The sequence below is a fragment of the Eurosta solidaginis genome, chromosome 1, assembly GCF_040869045.1.
Source record: "Eurosta solidaginis isolate ZX-2024a chromosome 1, ASM4086904v1, whole genome shotgun sequence".
Taxonomy (NCBI): domain Eukaryota; kingdom Metazoa; phylum Arthropoda; class Insecta; order Diptera; family Tephritidae; genus Eurosta; species Eurosta solidaginis.
The window spans coordinates 120,239,322-120,259,710 of record NC_090319.1 but is presented as its reverse complement, the minus strand read 5'-3'; the positions used below and the strand labels follow the sequence as shown (position 1 = coordinate 120,259,710).

At 37.0% G+C, this 20,389-nt stretch overlaps 1 protein-coding gene across 5 annotated transcripts in view; it reads right to left on the bottom strand.

Annotated features, from left to right (window-relative positions):
- Positions 1-20,389, bottom strand: part of ctrip (E3 ubiquitin-protein ligase ctrip) — a 244,851-nt gene that overhangs the window by 217,590 nt on the left and 6,872 nt on the right. For all 5 annotated transcript variants that reach the window (XM_067759758.1, XM_067759756.1, XM_067759757.1 and 2 more), the window contains exon 2: positions 4,501-5,465. In XM_067759758.1, the coding sequence (XP_067615859.1) occupies positions 4,501-5,131 (631 nt within the window). In that variant the 5' untranslated portion in view covers positions 5,132-5,465. The remainder of the gene's footprint in view (positions 1-4,500; positions 5,466-20,389) is intronic.

The following is a 20,389-nucleotide window of genomic DNA, read 5'->3' as shown; positions in this document are numbered from 1 at the left end:
CGTCATCGTTCTAAATAAGTGTTCCCAATGTGACATATAAAAGGCTTGTAGTATGCCAGTAAATTTTTCTTTATTTTCAAAAACAATGATTGAATATTCAATTATTATAAGCCGATGTTAAGCTCATGAATTCTTATATATTAAACTACTTGAATAATTAGAAGGGGCTATTATTTCTATTGATAAATTTTACGCCTTTTTTGCACCCAACTCCTAAATTGATTTAACATATCTGATGGCAATGAAAGTATACAAAAAAAGAACCCTAGGGAAAAAGTATTTAGTACTGAATGGAAAAAAGTGTGCATTCATTTCAAGTTTACATTCATTAAAGATTGGGAATGGTTCCTACATTCCCACTCTATATTGAATTATATTTTACCATTCAATAACACACACACTTTAGATTTGAGTTAAGGTATTTTGAGCCATTCAGGAATGGAGATTTATAATACGCAACCAATAAATCATAATTTTTTAAAAGAATGCTGAGAGAATGCACACTCAATTGATTCAATCTTTTTACAGCTCTGCCCGAAGGCTTTGGGGAGTGTTGCCGATGTTGATGGCCCTTTGCCGGATATACGTTCCGGTTACAAAGCACTATTAAGGTACTACTAGCACGACCATCTCGGGGACGATTTATATGATCACATTAAACCTTCTAAACCATACCGCCCTCCCCTTGGAGAAGCTATATATTGTGCTGGAAACCCCTTGAGAGGGTTGCCTCCACAACCCCTTGAAATTGGATTCAACCAACTGAGACATGCCTTTGGTGTATGATAAATGCTTTGCGCTGACCATAATCTACTTCAATTCTTACATGTCGATAACTACATGCTTTCTTACAGACTAGTTAAAAATAGAAAACAATTCAAGCTTAAACTTATATAAGCTGTTATTAAAATTAATAACACTACTGAATTGATTTTCTAGATGTATAGTCCTAGTTATAGGTTCATTCATAGCACAATTCGTTTTATGAGTTATTTCGATAAATAATCTATTATTCCAAAGATCACGCAGTGGAATATATGGAATGAACAAATTAGATAAATCAGAGCAATTCGTGCTAAAGTTTATTACATTATAGGCAAACATGAGTAACATAAAAGTTCTTCTGTCATGCAAAGACTGAAGACCAAGCAATTTGCGACTGTTGGTATATGATTGGAGGCCGTCTGGCCAGTGAAGCATACGTAAAGCAATTTTGTAAAAAATGTTGGAACTTTCTCAATTTTATAGGAGTTAGATTCATAGAAAGGATTCCATATTAATCTGCAATATTCAACACCACTTCTGACCAAGGATATATAAAGTGCCTTCAACGTCATAGGGTCCTTAAAGTCACTGGTGTTACGTCTACTGAACCCAATCATTGCAACAAATTTTGAAACAACGAAATCAATGTGAATAGAAAAAGAGAGTTTTGATTAATAAAAAACACCCAAGTCTTTACTTTCTTGACAACGATTAAGAGATTTAGCATATAGTTTGTACAGAAAGTATGTGGCAGTTGTCTTTATCGAATAAGACACAACACAGCATTTGTTTGAATTTAAAAATAAGTTATTGTCTGCGCACCATCCGGCAAAAGAGTCCAGATCAGAACCGTTAGAAATAAAATAAATAAATAAATGTAAGGCGCGATAACCTCCGAAGAGATTTTAGGCCGACCTTCTCTTCCAATTTACGTCGTGCTTCTTTTTTTAATTTTTCCTACAAATTGGCGGGACGGGACCTACTTGTTTATTCAGACTCCGAACGGCGGCTGCGAGGCAGATGAGTTTTCACTGAGAGCTTTTCATGGCAGAAATACACTCGGAGTGCTTGCCAAAGAGAGCTTTTCATGGCAGAAATACACTCGGAGTGCTTGCCAAACACTGCCGAGGGGCAACCCCGCTTAGAAAAATTTTCTTCTAAACCTTATTTCTAAAATGTGGATGTTGCTTTGCCCGGGGTGTGAACCCAGGGCATTCGGCGTGGTAGGCGGAGCACGCTACCATCACACCACCGTGGCGGCCAATAGTTAGAAATAGTTTGACAAATAAATAGTATTTTTTGTGAAATATGTAGTTTTAGTGTTATATTTCAACCATTAAAGGGGAAGAGTGATGGGGAAACATAACCAGCCCAATTCTAAACGAAAATTCCGTGCGAGTTTTTTCCCTTCTCCCATTCCTCGTATTCTAAATAAAAATTCCTTGTGAGTTTTTTCACTTCTCCCTTTCCTCCTATTCTGAACAATGTTCGAAAAAGAGGAAACCGGTTATGGGAGAAAAGTAGGTATTATGAATGTGAGGGAGAGGGAGATTTCTTTGCCATTTCATAGGAGTTTTTTCACTAGTTAAATTAAAGGGAATGCATCAAAATAGTTGAAGGAAATTCGTTCTTTTAAGAAAGAACACTTATTTGTACAAATTTGTGCTAAAATATGTATTTACATTCTATTGAAGCAAATAGATAGAAGGGTTCCAAGTAACGTAAGACGTAATTTAATCCTGGGAATATTAGATCAACAGCAGGATGATATAACAACCCACTTGAACAGTTATTTAAAAAGAGAATATTCTACCAAACTCCGAGATTTACGCCTAATAGAACTGTACTGGGTTAATGACATGCACAAAATTTCCAAGGAAGCTTGCGCTTTCATACCGTCACAAAACTTAAATAAAAACAAGTAAGGAAGGCTAAGTTCAAGTGCAACCGAACACTACATACCAGCTGCCAAATTACAGCTTGCAAAACTTTTAAATTACCTTCTTTTAAAAGTGGGCGGTGCCACGCCCATTCTCCAAAATTTTACTAATTTTCTATTCTACGTCATAAGGTCAACCCACCTACCAAGTTTCATCGCTTTATCCGTCTTTGGTAATGAATTATTGTACTTTTTCGGTTTTTTCGAAATTTTCGATATCGAAAAAGTGTGCGTGGCTATAGTCCGATTTCGTTCATTTTAAATAGAGATCTGAGGCCAGTCCCCAAAAACTTACATACCAAATTTCATTAAGATACCTCAAAATTTACTCAAGTTATCGTGTTTACCAACAGACGGACGGACGGACGGACATGGCTAAATGAATTTCTTTTTTCGCCCAGATCATTTTGATATATGGAAGTCTATATCTATCTCGATTAGTTTATGCCGTTATAGGGTACAGTTATGCGAACAAAATTAATATACTCTGTGAGCTCTGCTCAGCTGAGTAAAAAAAAGTGCAACCGAGTCAAAGTACAAGCAAAATAAAGTGTGCACAGTCCTTAATCGTTTGGTGATCGCATCTACGGTAAAAACAAGAAAATCCAAGTATAACTTTTGTGGAGGTATATCCAGGAGGATTGATTTCTCCACATTAAAGCAAACGTGTCCGACCAGACCCCACCTTTTGGTCTCCCGCACGCTTGAGTCATTGGCCAAGTGTGATCCCCACCTATTCCATCTTCCAATATACATACATACATACGCATGATCTAGATATGTATATCCATCTTGCGTATGCAGCAGATTGATGCCTAGCCCGCAATGGCCTTGAGCGGACAAGAATTTGAATTCCTAAATAAAAATTGAAAATTTTAAATTAAAAATAAAACATTTTCATAAATTGTTTTCCGGAGCGTTCTAAGTCAATTGTTTATATGCATATTATTTCCGTCTGTTGGGGTGCAAATATAATTTGCATTTTGACATATTGGAACAAATTAAAAGAAATAAACTTGTCTATAAGGGAAGCCGCCAATTGATTTTCGTGGAACTTAAATGAACCATGAAATCGACTCTCGCCAAAGTGACTTTACGCAGATGGAGACATTATCGCTGAGCCAACAAAAATAGTTTGTCCTCTAAATTTTCAGGACGGAGAAAATTACTTTTTTTCCAACATTTATAGTACAATGAAAACATATAGGCAATTCAAAAAGTTTCTTATGCGCCATAGGTGCTATGCTTTAATCAAATTTTATATCGGAAACCATGGAAGCAACTAAAATTAATGCAAAAAATATCACCTTCACTCAGCTATAGTGGTAGTGAGTCGAAAAACTGTTCACTATAATTTAAATGCTGATAGTGAAAAAATTATCAGCTTCAGCTTAGTGTACAAAAATTGTTCTTCACTTACTTGAGTGGCGCGTAGAAAATTTTCAATATTTTTTGTTTTTCACTCAGCTGAGTGGTAAAAAATAAAATGGCTGCAATAAATTGTTTTAGTCGTAGTGGAGCGAGGCACTATCACTTTGGTAATAAAAAAATGGCACGTACTTTAATTTTTCCAAGAAAATTTAGTGCACTACCCCCAACTATGGCATCGATACTCTATGGCAGCAGATTTAAAGGAAACCAAAATTTAACACGGTAAACTGGAAAAAACTTAACTTCCCAAAGCTTTAATTTTTGCGTATTCATGTCTCTGGCAAGTGGGATACGATATATGTAATTCAGGGCTCATTTGCGCACACAATGAAATTTGTCTGATATAATGAAACCATTCATCTCACCTTTGTATTCCTTTTGTTGCGTAGCGTATTTTGTAGACGAATCTGATAAATTTGTTGCTGTTTTAGTTCTTAGCCCTGACGTTACTGTTGACTTTGTTGTATTTGGGTGATCCTGATCGTAATGGCGTTTACGATCACTGCGTGTGGCACCTATTACGCTCGCCAAAGCGACTTCAGGCGTTATACTATTACAGCTTAATTTAGAACGTGATGGTGAACGTTTACTGGGATTAAGATTTTTTTTAGCCGTATTGCGCACTGTTCTACTTCTGGTTTCCTTCTTTGATGTTGAGCGAATTTTGCTATGTGAACGTTTACTTCCGCTAATTGCACTTGACGCTGATTTGTTAGATGAAGCGGTTAAGTGTGGTAAATGTTCTTGAAGTTGATTTATTGTAGAACTGCTACTACTCTCGTTACTATTGAATGTTTTTTCTTGGTTGTAATTTTTATTGATATTTTGTTGCAGCTTTGTTTTTTTAAGATGAGAATATTTGGTTTTTTTCGAAATATTTTTTTGTTGACCGCTACGAGATTTAGTTGTTCCTGGCGTCGTAGTAGCTGTTTTGGTGCTGTCGTCGTGCCCCTCCGTCACTGCAGAGAGCGATTGACTGTTAACGGATTCGGCCATAGACGACACTTAACCACTCTTTTAATCACACTAAACATGCCCTCGCAACACTTGTATCCTTTCGTGTTATAGCTAATTTAATTTTCTTCCACGATGACAAAAATTAAGCAAACTCTGCGTCGAATATAAGCTGTCTTAGTAAAGTTACGATTTAGGGTTTAGCGCTTCTCAGCTTTAAAATTATTTTTTCAAATATGTTTAATACCACACACGCTGCAGGACAATATAACAAGTATTAGCATTGCACTGCAGTTTTTCCTTTATTTGTTAGAGCTGTTGCTGCCTCTGTATCTTGGTTATGTTAGAGATCCACTGCTCAATCCTTCGAAAGTATCTGGAAACCATATAAATTATTAAATTAATTATGTAAATCAAACTATTTTTTGTCTAAAATTGAAGTGCACCGATTTTTATACACAATTAATTTAATCAAAATTTCCATTAAAACTCATAATAAAAACAAAAAAAGACATTATTGACGAAGACTTTTGATATATAAAGCTTTGTGAGGATAGATGAACATTTATGAAATAACAGAAATTCGCATAACGGGACCCATCGTAAAATTACTACGTGGGAGTTAGCAATATTTGTGTACCTGCGATTTTGTCGCAGCGACTAAATGATCACAGAAAATTTCAGGGACATCTTGGTAGGAATCGCCGCGACTGACTGACTGTGACGGCATCTAATTCCCTTCGCAATCAAGCTCAAGCCCTCTATATACCTCTTTGCGAGCGCGAATCTTTTGCCTGATATTTTTGTTACCACTCCGATTTTTTCCACAACTGATAAATCAAATGATAGAGTCAAAATATATCTTTCGAAATGATATGTTTAAAAGTAATACAAAGCCGTGAATATATGTACATATTTTACAAGCTGGGTTCACACCCCGGGCAAAGCAACATCAAAATTTGAGAAATAAGGTGTTTCAATTAGAAGAAAATTTTTCTAAGCGGGGTCGCCCCTCGGCAGTGTTTGGCAAGCACTCCGAGTGTATTTCTGCCATGGCATAAAACAAGTAGGTCCCATCCCGCCAATTTGTAGGAAAAATTTAAAAGGAGCACGACGCAAATTAGAAGAGCTCGGCCTAAAACCTCTTCGGAGGTTATCGCGCCTTACATTCATTCATTCATTGATTTTACAAGCTCACACTCTAATGTGTGCGTACCAGAGCTGATCCCCTCAAACATTTTTGGTGCCCTCACAATTTAGGAATCAAACATTTCATTTAGGATGCCTTTATGACTCCGATAGGATGCAAATTATGAGCAATATTCTAAAAGTTTCTTTTAACTAAGCAACTTCGGGAGAAGTATTCATATTGTGACGAATATTCACATCACTAAGTGATACTAGCATCACTAATGCGATTGTATGTAAGTAAACAAAGCAATAATCATTTACACATGTACATACAAGGCAGCAGAGAGATACTCATCATCAGCCGACGTAGTACTCACATATACACACGCATTTGGCTATGTGAGAGGCTATAAACTACAAATACACACGCATATAGCTGGTAACCAAGTAGAAGATTCTAGAAGGAAAACGTCTACACGCTTGGTGCAATATGCGGACAAAGCAACAGAGAGTATAAAAGCAGAGCAAGCTGAGTAGTCAGTAATCAGTTTGATTTAAACACGCTATCAGTTGCGAAGCGAAGTATAATTGTACTAGTCTTAAAGACGTCAAATAAAGACTTTTGCAATACAGAAAATTGCAGTTATTTATTCGACAATTTAGCGATTCGTACGTTTGCAGAAGGTGTAAAATAAACGGAGTTTCCCCAAAATTCGTTACAATATTTTATTTTAAAACATTTTTATTTTAAGTGAAATTTGAATCAATTCATTGTAACGTATCTTGCTCTTTCTTTTTAATATTGGTATGAATGCTTATTCTTTAATTGCCACTAGAAGTCTTTACAAATTTGTATCTTCACATTGTAAACGCTTGGTTTCCTCGAAAGTGGTGTCGCTATATAGTGGCCGTTACATAGCGGTACGTTGTCAAAAACGTTGCAACGTAAAAGTAATTACATATGTGGAAATTAAGAAGACGGTGAAGTTCACCGTCACGTTATATAATGGCAATACAATAAATACTGCGGCCGTCATGACGTACAAACTCGATCATCCTTTTTCGCAACGTCATGCTCAAAGCGGTGAATATTTCAGTCAAATATCTGGAAAATAAACTAAAATTCAGACTTCAAAGTTGTTTTTGAAAATCTATATATAACCATAAAAACACAAGCAAAAGGAACCCAGCCAGCATTTTTTGAAAATTTTGATCAAAAAATATTCAAATATCATACTCCAAGATGATTAAAAACGTTCAAATTTAAAAGCACTTTCTCTTCGAAAATTTACGTATCGTCGGGAGAAAAATGTACCATAAATTATTCTTGAATAATCATTTATGATTCATATTTCGCAACGTTTTTTGTTCATATCTGATATCATTTTAAATTGAACTTTAATTGTTTTAGAGTAATATTTGAATGCTTTTCCCAGTCATTTTCTGATCATATTCGTAAACATATTTCAATCATTTTGGTTGAGATTTTTGAATCATTTTTGAATGCGATTATCATGCATTTATTCTTCATATCTTATACAAAATAAGATACTACATGCTAATCTTATATCATCGGTGGAAGAAAGCATGCGGAAGTGAGATATTTGCCCAAAGGTTATTCGCAAACAAACTAGACCAATATACACCTGCGACTACAACATCCAGCATCAGCTATGATCGTCAACATCTTAAAATACGATATGGTACGGGATGTATCCAGGTACATATGTCAAGAAAGTTTCACTTACCTGGGGTTCAAATAGTTCATAACCTTTGTATTGTCTAATGGTTGGATTTGTATTTTCTGGGAAGCCGAAGGTGGAGAAATGGTTGGGGCATCTTTTGTTAGGAGCAGTATATACATTATAATATAATAATAAAATTTTAATACATTTTTTCTGAAGTAAAATTTTAACAAGTATAAAATTCATTATTCAGTCAACAAAGATTGTCAGAAAAGATTCAGAAAGCTGAATGAAAAATGATTAAAATTTTGTATCACCTAAAACACATTTGATTCAAATATAATTCCAAAATGTGATTGAAAAACTATATTCCGTTTTTGATCATCGAAAGTATTCATATTTGATCATTTCTTTTGTTCAATTGTGTGATTACACATTATTTAGGCAGAAAGAGTAATGAAATTGTATTGAAATGTAGGGAAATTCAAAATTTAATCACCTAAATGCTGAGTGGGTACTACATGCTGGGTACACTCACAAACATCAGAGTGCCGATATATTGTCGTTTAAATGTTTTTATTTTTGTATTCAATAATCGAATGTACCTAAGTTTTAATTTTTTCTTGTCACACTTATGGTGCTACGATCAGAAAAATTATGTAGGCTGTTTTTTTACTACCTTTATAATAAGTCCTTTTCATATTTGTCCCCTCATTTCCATACGAATTTTTGACCCACGGAAAAGTCTTTTTCGGTAACTTCCCGTTGAGCTAGACACCTGATACTTAGAACATAGTTCAGATTTGGGGGACATTACAAGGCAAGTGACAAAAAAAAATCCGCTAGGTGGCGCACGGATCGAGATATACAGAAAATTAGTTGTAAAATGGAAATTTTTCGATCGACTTTTAACTAACTTCTCGGTGATCCAGAGACTTGAAACTTAGCACATAGTTTGCGAATCGATGGCACTACAATTCGTGAAAAACAAAATGCCGTCAGGTGGCAGACAAATCGAGATAAACGAAAATCCCTGAAAAAACGCAGGGAATATTGCGATCGATTTTTGAGTAACTTGCCGGTGAGCTGGAGACTTGAAACTTGGGCCGTGGGTCATAACGCGGTGACAATGCAACATTTGATCAAAAAAACAATTCGCTAGGTGGCACGCGGATCGAGATAGTAAGAAAACAAATTTTAATTTGGGAATCTTTCAATCAATTTTTAACTAACTTCCCGGTTACCTAGAATCTTGAAACTTGACACTTAGTTAGAGGCCTAGTGACAATACAACTTATAGAAAACAAAGTTCCGCTAGGTTGCGAGCTAGCCAAGGTAACTGCAAAACCTTTAAAAACGGGGGGAAACTTGCGATCGATTTTCGAGTAACTTCCCGATGAACTAGAGACATGAAACTTGGGCCGTAAGTCAGAACCCGGTGACAATGCAATATTTTATCAAAAAAATTCAACTATGTGGCGCACGGATCGATATATTGAGAAAACTAGTTTTAAATTGGGAATCTTGCAATCGATTTTTAACTAACTTCCTGGACATCTAGAGACTTGAAACCTGAAATATAGTTTAAAACTCGGTGGCAGTGCAATGTTTGATCAAAAAACTTGAGCTACGTAACGCACAAGTCGAACTATTTAGAAGATAGGCCATACCTTCATGGCTAGCCTCCTGAGTGTTGCAGGTGTTGTAGAATTCCACCTCGTTGAAGGCCCAACTCAATGCACGTCCTTGCATATTTTTAGGCGAACGCGACTTTCACCACAATTCTTTTAGACATTCAGGCGTATGCGAATTTCACCACGATTTTCGGCTGTGCAAATTAAGTAGCTGACAAACGAGGTGGAATTCTCTTGTTATGATGCGAGGTGGAATTCTGTTATTTTCGCCAGTGTTGTCAGCGAAAATTCCATTAATTTTCTTAAATTTTGGGATTAACTATGAGGCTTATCGTCAAGTTAATTCCGATCAAGGCAGTTAATTTCGGACTTTCGTTCGTCTATCAGCCGCTTAACCTACTATTCTTTATCATGAAGCTTCTTATACTTTGATTTTTTTTGGTGAATTTTTGGGAGCAATGACCTAACAAGTGGTGAATCACGGGTTCTGGTGAATGAACTATTAGTGGTGGTGATGCACCACAGTTACTAGACTTTAAAATTTTCTAAAATCTGCCGGCACAAAATTGTTATGCTTATTGAGTTAAGCCATAACTCCATGGATAGCCTCGTGGGCGTTACAGGCGTTCTAGAATTTCACCTCGTTTGTTACCTCGTTAGAAGTATTCATATTGTGACGAATATTCACATCACTAAGTGATACTAGCATCACTAATGCGATTGTATGTAAGTAAACAAAGCAATAATCATTTACACATGTACATACAAGGCAGCAGAGAGATACTCATCATCAGCCGACGTAGTACTCACATATACACACGCATTTGGCTATGTGAGAGGCTATAAACTACAAATACACACGCATATAGCTGGTAACCAAGTAGAAGATTCTAGAAGGAAAACGTCTACACGCTTGGTGCAATATGCGGACAAAGCAACAGAGAGTATAAAAGCAGAGCAAGCTGAGTAGTCAGTAATCAGTTTGATTTAAACACGCTATCAGTTGCGAAGCGAAGTATAATTGTACTAGTCTTAAAGACGTCAAATAAAGACTTTTGCAATACAGAAAATTGCAGTTATTTATTCGACAATTTAGCGATTCGTACGTTTGCAGAAGGTGTAAAATAAACGGAGTTTCCCCAAAATTCGTTACAATATTTTATTTTAAAACATTTTTATTTTAAGTGAAATTTGAATCAATTCATTGTAACGTATCTTGCTCTTTCTTTTTAATATTGGTATGAATGCTTATTCTTTAATTGCCACTAGAAGTCTTTACAAATTTGTATCTTCACATTGTAAACGCTTGGTTTCCTCGAAAGTGGTGTCGCTATATAGTGGCCGTTACATAGCGGTACGTTGTCAAAAACGTTGCAACGTAAAAGTAATTACATATGTGGAAATTAAGAAGACGGTGAAGTTCACCGTCACGTTATATAATGGCAATACAATAAATACTGCGGCCGTCATGACGTACAAACTCGATCATCCTTTTTCGCAACGTCATGCTCAAAGCGGTGAATATTTCAGTCAAATATCTGGAAAATAAACTAAAATTCAGACTTCAAAGTTGTTTTTGAAAATCTATATATAACCATAAAAACACAAGCAAAAGGAACCCAGCCAGCATTTTTTGAAAATTTTGATCAAAAAATATTCAAATATCATACTCCAAGATGATTAAAAACGTTCAAATTTAAAAGCACTTTCTCTTCGAAAATTTACGTATCGTCGGGAGAAAAATGTACCATAAATTATTCTTGAATAATCATTTATGATTCATATTTCGCAACGTTTTTTGTTCATATCTGATATCATTTTAAATTGAACTTTAATTGTTTTAGAGTAATATTTGAATGCTTTTCCCAGTCATTTTCTGATCATATTCGTAAACATATTTCAATCATTTTGGTTGAGATTTTTGAATCATTTTTGAATGCGATTATCATGCATTTATTCTTCATATCTTATACAAAATAAGATACTACATGCTAATCTTATATCATCGGGGGAAGAAAGCATGCGGAAGTGAGATATTTGCCCAAAGGTTATTCGCAAACAAACTAGACCAATATACACCTGCGACTACAACATCCAGCATCAGCTATGATCGTCAACATCTTAAAATACGATATGGTACGGGATGTATCCAGGTACATATGTCAAGAAAGTTTCACTTACCTGGGGTTCAAATAGTTCATAACCTTTGTATTGTCTAATGGTTGGATTTGTATTTTCTGGGAAGCCGAAGGTGGAGAAATGGTTGGGGGCATCTTTTGTTAGGAGCAGTATATACATTATAATATAATAATAAAATTTTAATACATTTTTTCTGAAGTAAAATTTTAACAAGTATAAAATTCATTATTCAGTCAACAAAGATTGTCAGAAAAGATTCAGAAAGCTGAATGAAAAATGATTAAAATTTTGTATCACCTAAAACACATTTGATTCAAATATAATTCCAAAATGTGATTGAAAAACTATATTCCGTTTTTGATCATCGAAAGTATTCATATTTGATCATTTCTTTTGTTCAATTGTGTGATTACACATTATTTAGGCAGAAAGAGTAATGAAATTGTATTGAAATGTAGGGAAATTCAAAATTTAATCACCTAAATGCTGAGTGGGTACTACATGCTGGGTACACTCACAAACATCAGAGTGCCGATATATTGTCGTTTAAATGTTTTTATTTTTGTATTCAATAATCGAATGTACCTAAGTTTTAATTTTTTCTTGTCACACTTATGGTGCTACGATCAGAAAAATTATGTAGGCTGTTTTTTTACTACCTTTATAATAAGTCCTTTTCATATTTGTCCCCTCATTTCCATACGAATTTTTGACCCACGGAAAAGTCTTTTTCGGTAACTTCCCGTTGAGCTAGACACCTGATACTTAGAACATAGTTCAGATTTGGGGGACATTACAAGGCAAGTGACAAAAAAAAATCCGCTAGGTGGCGCACGGATCGAGATATACAGAAAATTAGTTGTAAAATGGAAATTTTTCGATCGACTTTTAACTAACTTCTCGGTGATCCAGAGACTTGAAACTTAGCACATAGTTTGCGAATCGATGGCACTACAATTCGTGAAAAACAAAATGCCGTCAGGTGGCAGACAAATCGAGATAAACGAAAATCCCTGAAAAAACGCAGGGAATATTGCGATCGATTTTTGAGTAACTTGCCGGTGAGCTGGAGACTTGAAACTTGGGCCGTGGGTCATAACGCGGTGACAATGCAACATTTGATCAAAAAAACAATTCGCTAGGTGGCACGCGGATCGAGATAGTAAGAAAACAAATTTTAATTTGGGAATCTTTCAATCAATTTTTAACTAACTTCCCGGTTACCTAGAATCTTGAAACTTGACACTTAGTTAGAGGCCTAGTGACAATACAACTTATAGAAAACAAAGTTCCGCTAGGTTGCGAGCTAGCCAAGGTAACTGCAAAACCTTTAAAAACGGGGGGAAACTTGCGATCGATTTTCGAGTAACTTCCCGATGAACTAGAGACATGAAACTTGGGCCGTAAGTCAGAACCCGGTGACAATGCAATATTTTATCAAAAAAATTCAACTATGTGGCGCACGGATCGATATATTGAGAAAACTAGTTTTAAATTGGGAATCTTGCAATCGATTTTTAACTAACTTCCTGGACATCTAGAGACTTGAAACCTGAAATATAGTTTAAAACTCGGTGGCAGTGCAATGTTTGATCAAAAAACTTGAGCTACGTAACGCACAAGTCGAACTATTTAGAAGATAGGCCATACCTTCATGGCTAGCCTCCTGAGTGTTGCAGGTGTTGTAGAATTCCACCTCGTTGAAGGCCCAACTCAATGCACGTCCTTGCATATTTTTAGGCGAACGCGACTTTCACCACAATTCTTTTAGACATTCAGGCGTATGCGAATTTCACCACGATTTTCGGCTGTGCAAATTAAGTAGCTGACAAACGAGGTGGAATTCTCTTGTTATGATGCGAGGTGGAATTCTGTTATTTTCGCCAGTGTTGTCAGCGAAAATTCCATTAATTTTCTTAAATTTTGGGATTAACTATGAGGCTTATCGTCAAGTTAATTCCGATCAAGGCAGTTAATTTCGGACTTTCGTTCGTCTATCAGCCGCTTAACCTACTATTCTTTATCATGAAGCTTCTTATACTTTGATTTTTTTTGGTGAATTTTTGGGAGCAATGACCTAACAAGTGGTGAATCACGGGTTCTGGTGAATGAACTATTAGTGGTGGTGATGCACCACAGTTACTAGACTTTAAAATTTTCTAAAATCTGCCGGCACAAAATTGTTATGCTTATTGAGTTAAGCCATAACTCCATGGATAGCCTCGTGGGCGTTACAGGCGTTCTAGAATTTCACCTCGTTTGTTAGCTATTCAATCTACACAGGTATAAATCGTGCTGAAAGTCGCATACGCCTGAAAGTTTGAAAGGACGCGCATGGAGTTGGGCCTTAAAGGCCTTTAAGGCCCAAGTCCTTTCAGGCGTTCGCAACTTTCACCACACGGAGGGAAACATATGAACATATGGAAGCTCATAGTAAGCATCCATTATTGTCAAGACTAGTTTTTCGATAAAAATTAATAGAAACGGGAGTAAAGAGAAACATTTGACATATTTATTGGATATCAGTCAACAAATGCACTCTTCCATCTACCACTTTTTATAAAAAAAATTCAGTCGTTGTAAGCCCATGGGAGGGGTTTGAACTCCCAAACCCCTTCCTCCCTTGCGCACGACCCTGGTCATATGTAAGAGCTATATACATATGTACATACATACATATTTATGCCTTTGATTATCGTCCTAAAAGGGTATTTTCGGAGTCCCATATGTGCCGAAAATTAGCTGTTAAGGAGGCCAATAGTTGTAATATATTTATGACGAAAAACATTGGGTAAAACAAGTTAAAAAAAACGATCTTGAATTCATTTATTGAAATTTGGGAATTTCTAAAAATGCTGTAGGCAAGAGCGCTGTGAATTAGCAGTAAAACCATGGCAAGGCGAAAATCCCATTTAGGTGTCAGGACACGAAACGCTGCGAATTTGCGGGCTATAACAAATGTGTGTAATCTCCAAAGGTCAAATGACAACAGAGCTATTAGAAAATTTTGTGCCACAAATTATTTGGCGCAGGTAATATCAAAAAATTCAAAGATGAATCAAAAGGCACTTCTATGCAACATACATAAACATTTATAGAGATAAGTATTTATTTTTGGAAAAACGCTAAATGGAAGCATTTTTTGAAAATTTGATTATTGTTGAATAATCATTTATGATTCATATTATAATGAATTTTAGGAAATTCTGATCATTTTCGCACCTTCTGTTATAGTTCGAATCGCTGAACTGTCGTATAAATAACTCAAATATTCAGTATGGCAAAATATTCTTTATTTACAACTCTACTGCGACAGAAGTACAATTTCAATACTCGCGTTCTTCAACTATAGCGTTAAAAATCAAACTGATTCATTATTCCTCAGCTTGCGCTGCTTTTATGCTCTCTGTTGCATCGTTCGCATATTTTTCAAAGGTCTAGACTTTCTCGAACAGCTGCTTTTTTATTTCTCCTTTATGTATCTGGTATTTACTTTTGTCTTCCCTGCCAACCATGACTACCCACTTTTAACCACTTTCCCCTGAAATTTCAACACCATCAAACATTTCGGTGTCAAAAAATTTTAGTTTTTGGGATATTTTTCAGGGTGGAAAAAATTTCCCATAAATAGAATGAGTTCGAATAAAAAGCATGACTGTCTTGCTTACAAATATCCCAAAACAAGGGAAATGAAGAAAAGTTATTTAACTTGCTCGTTTCCAAATTTTAAAATCTAAACGTGAATTTTAGATTTTCGGAAAAAATTTTAAATATTAGCAATTAAATTGTGGAAAAGTGAAGTTTTAAATTTATCGGAAACGGTTTCGAAGAATTTGCAATTGAATTGCCTAAACGAAAGCTGGAGACAACAACTGAAGTTTTCATCGTCACAGGATTTGGCAAGTATTCAAAAATTCTAATATTAATATATTTTGGTTTCCCCACAATATAGAAATGCATATGCGCTGATGAACCTATACATATATTACGGTGTACACCAAAACGAGTGAAGTGCTAAGTCCCTGACAAAGTTCAGGAAGATTTTATGGTGTCGTCATAAAATATATATGTACATGCGCTTGTACATATATGTATTAAAGTGTATATCAAGACAAGTGAAGTGCCAGGACTCTGACAAAGTTGAGGGCGTTCTTAAAAAAATCGTATGTAGGCTTTTCTCACACTTTTGCGTTCCCGAAAGTGCCGAAAAGTTAAGGTAATATTTCTTACAGCTGCCGAAATAGCTGTTGTTGTTCCTGTTGTAGCAGTGCTTCACCCCATCCAATAGGCGCGACAGGTCACAAATTGTCATCAATATTCTCTAATGGGAGTCCAAGGAAACTTGCTGCTTCAACAGGGGCGGAACATAGTGAGAGGGGTGTTAGATGAGTTGGTTCCACATTACAATTGAAGAAATGATTGGTGTCATGTTGGGACACATTACAAGCAGGACATACATTTTGTATGTCGGGGTTGATTCTGGATAGGTAAGAGTTTCACCTGTTACAGTACCCATATCGAAGTTGAGCTAGAATGACGCGCATTTCCCTAGGGAGAGTGCTTTTCTCGTCTGCGAATTCTGGGTATTTTTCTTTAAGAACTGGATTCGCCGGGCAATTCCTGGCATAGAGGTCCGACGCCTGTTTTTAGATATCACTGAGGAGCTGCTTGTACTTTTCATACGGCTGTGTTCTCAGATGCCGTATTTCCTCATAAAGCTTACGGAGATGACCCCTTAAGCAATTGGGAGGTGTGGCCTCATCAATCAGGTTTCTGGGTATTCAACAGAAACTGTTTGTTCAGCATTTCATTTCTCACCCTAATGGGGAGTACTCTCGCCTCATTGTGTAGGTGGTGTTCTGGGGACATAAGAAGACAGCCCGTAGCGGTTCTGAGGGCAGTGTTTTGGCAGGCCTGTATTTTCTTCCAGTAACCTTTAGGCTTGGCGACCATATCGGGGACACGTAGGATGAAATCGGCCGGCCAATTGCTTTGTAAGTGGTTATGAGCGTTTCTTTGTCTTTACCCCAAGTTCTGCCGGCAAGAATACCGAAAAATTGCCTAAATTAAATTAAATAAACATTAAAACAGTATAAATATAAGTTCTGTTTATTGAGCTGCTCTAGCTTAAAAAAATGTACATAACCGTGGTTAATGGTAAACTTTCTTGCTCTGAGTTGCTTGCTCACTTTTTTTCATTAGTCTGCTAAAAATTTAAATAGAGCAATCTAGATCACAAATTTCTGCACCAGCTTTTTTGTTAGATCAAAGAAAAAAATTTCAAAAAATTTTCAGAAGCCAAATTGTATCTTTTGAATTAAAAATTCAAATCTTTCGTATAAAAGACAAGTCAAATATAAAATATTAAAAGCATATATGTAATAATCCTATATTGCTAATAGAAAATGCTCGCAATGTGTTTTGAATTCGAAATCAAAACAAGACATCCTATAAAATTTTTGTGACTGTAGCAGCATAAGTGTGACAAGAAAAAATTTAAATTTAGGTACATTCGATTATTGAATACAAAAACAAAAACATTTAAACAGCAATATATCGGCACTCTGATGTTTGGGAATGTACCTAGCCTTTTGTAGCAATATAGGAGTATTACTATATGATTAAAAGTAAAAACTTTATTGAAGGCAGTATTTTTATAATTTAGGGTAAATTTTAGCCAAATCCAGGAGTATTACTATATGATTAAAAGTAAAAACTTTATTGAAGGTAGTATTTTTATAATTTAGGGTAAATTTTAGCCAAATCCAACATTCTAATTAGTTACGAACCGGTTGTTTTGTTTGCCTAAAGTGTTTTATGGCTACACCAGCTTGCTCTATTAGGTTATGACACCTGCTCTACTCTGCTCTGCACCTCTTTGGGGTTCGATAAACGGACCGACCTATTAATTTTTAGATTAAAAAAATCTAAAAAAAAAACACGGCAGCCGGTTCTTCGTACCGGAGCGACTCGGGATTTTTTTCCCCACCAAGGGCTGTCATTTCAGTGTAACCCCATTTCATTTGTTGCGTCTCTCCCACAAATTGTCATCCTCGCTCCTTGCAGCTAGACTGCTCCATGCCCTCCTGTTCCGGGAAGGTATTGAACCTAACCCCGGTACCAGGCTGTGGTTCTGCTGCATATGTCGGAAAAGAAGTTATCTCAGACGGTCATACTCTTGTCAGTGTGTCACGTGTAAAAAGTGGTTGCATCGTTCGGGCTGTTCTGTGTTAGAACCCAATGTTCGTCGCCTCTGAAATGCATATAAAATCTTTGTGGCTACCTGCTGTTCACGTCCAAGGACGTCCCGCGGTTCACTCTCAAATGTACCTCCACCATTTTCTAGCAGCGACGCTGCTCAGCAGTCCACATCAACCGTCCGCTGTTGCTCGCGCCAAATGGCGCTTTCACCTAACGCGGCCGCTACAACCCATCACTACGATCTACGTAGCATGGATAGTAACAATGCTGAGCATCAGCTTTTACCCGCGTCCCTCCCCTCCCTTTCCGACACTCGTACTCGCGTAAGAAGGAGTCATCAACTCCTTGTCCTCCACACCGTGTGTTCCGCTACTCTGTGGCGAAAACCGTCTTATCCTTGGCGATTTCAACGCTCACCACGATCTCTGGCACTCCAGCTTGCCAGTCGACAGCATAGGCAGGCAGCTAGCAGAGCAAATAGACAATACGACTTTCTACACAATAAACGGCGATTCCCCACCAGAATTGCAGGTAATTGCCACAGCTCACCTGACATCTCAAACATCAGTGCAGGGCTCATAAATTGCGTTGAATGGCAACCGATCCTTACTTTGGCTTCTGATCACCTGCCCATACTCCTTTCAATTGAGCGACCTGCCAATTTTATCACCTCTGAAAAGCGGACTTTCATTAATTTTAAAAAAGCCAATTGGGAGGAATACACATCCTTTACAAACCAATCTTTTGCTGATCTTCCCGTTCCGCTTCCTGCACGCTTCATCCCGGCCGGTAGAATACCTGAAATCATACCGCACTTCCCGGCCGAAGCCGCAAATTTAGCAAGAGAACGTGACCTTGCGAGACACCTCAACTCTAGAGACCCCCTTATAGTCTTAATTTGGATATCATGCGGCTGGTAAATGAACATAAACGCACCAAAAGGGGGGAGCATCTAAAGAACTGCAACCTCTCTGCGGGTGTTGGTAAATTGTGGTCAACCGTCAAATCCTTGTCTAATCCAACTAAACACAATGATTAAGTATCTATAGCCTTCGGTGATAAAACTTTATCTGATTCGAAGAAATGCGCGAGCGGCTTTTGTCGACAATTTATAATGGATTCTTCTGTAGACAAATCCAGAGGTCGCCTGGTCTTAAAATACACACTGGAAAAGGCTACAGACCAGTCAAAATGCTGCAATCAGAACTGCCATCGGATATCTCCTTATGACTCCCGACCAAGATCTACATAGTGAGGCCAAAGACCTCAATATTAAAGAGCACAACGAAATGCTAAACAAGCAGTTCTTGTTTAATTGTCACAAACCAGGACATCCTAGCAAACAACTTCTTGATTAAGCACCGCCTCCGTAGGATTAAGGGAACATCTAAAGAACTATGACGAGATCCGGCACCTGCAAACACAGCTGTTTGATCCAGGCAAACATAAGCAGGCCTTTAGCCAAATCCACACAGAATCGGTAAACGCCTTTGTCAGGACGCGCCCGATGAACGCCGTTATTAATATGCAATATCCCACCCTTGCAGAAGAAGAAAGCACACTACCAAGGGGAACAGGAGTCACCCTGGCCCAACTTCGTGCTGGATACTGTAACAGGTTAAACTCTTAATTTTCCAGAATCAACCCCGACATACGTAATGTATGTCCTGCATGTGATGTGTCCCCACAGACACCAACCAACTTTTCAATTGTAATGTGGAACCTACGCCTTTAACACCCATCTTCCTATGGTCCGCCCCTGTTGAAACAGCCAGTTTCCTTGGACTTCCGTTAGAGGATTTTGATGACAATTTATCGTGCCCATTATGGGGCGAAGCAGTGTTAATACAACAACAATAACTTATAAATTGTTGTTTGTTTTCAGGCAGGTTTCTTAAATTCCGTGGAATTTATCTCCATACGTCGTGTAGCAGAACATTCCACTGTAGCTTCGACAACAAGAAGAAAGATCTTATAAATACATATGTTGCCGTTTGTTGCTCGAGCCTAAGCAGTGCTAGACCGCTATTTCTATTATTGTTGTTATTGCTGTTTCCGCAAATGGTTATTAACTTTTCACGGCTCCAACGCCCACGGAGCTTCCTCGCTTAATATTTTTCCTACCTCAAACACACGTTTGTGTGCCCATGCAGATTATGTCCAGTTATAAGCTAACTGCACCCTCTATCCCTTGTCCTTGTTCCGCGACAGTCGGCCTAGTACGGAAGCATTCCATAATTCATTTTCGGGAAATTGGTGCAAATTATTCGTAACAATCCCCCTAACCATCCGGAAAGTTTTGTGCTTACAACAAAACCTTGCATATTTCATATGATGTGAGAAAGATAAATAACTTTAATAACATTTAAAATCATGTCTTAATGCACATTTTCGCCATCTGTTGGGTTGGATTTAACATATCAAAGCAACTTAAAAATATCCTCAAAAATTAACAGACCTTTTGTGACATTCTTGGATGTACTTTGTTACGACTAAGATAACTGGGCTAT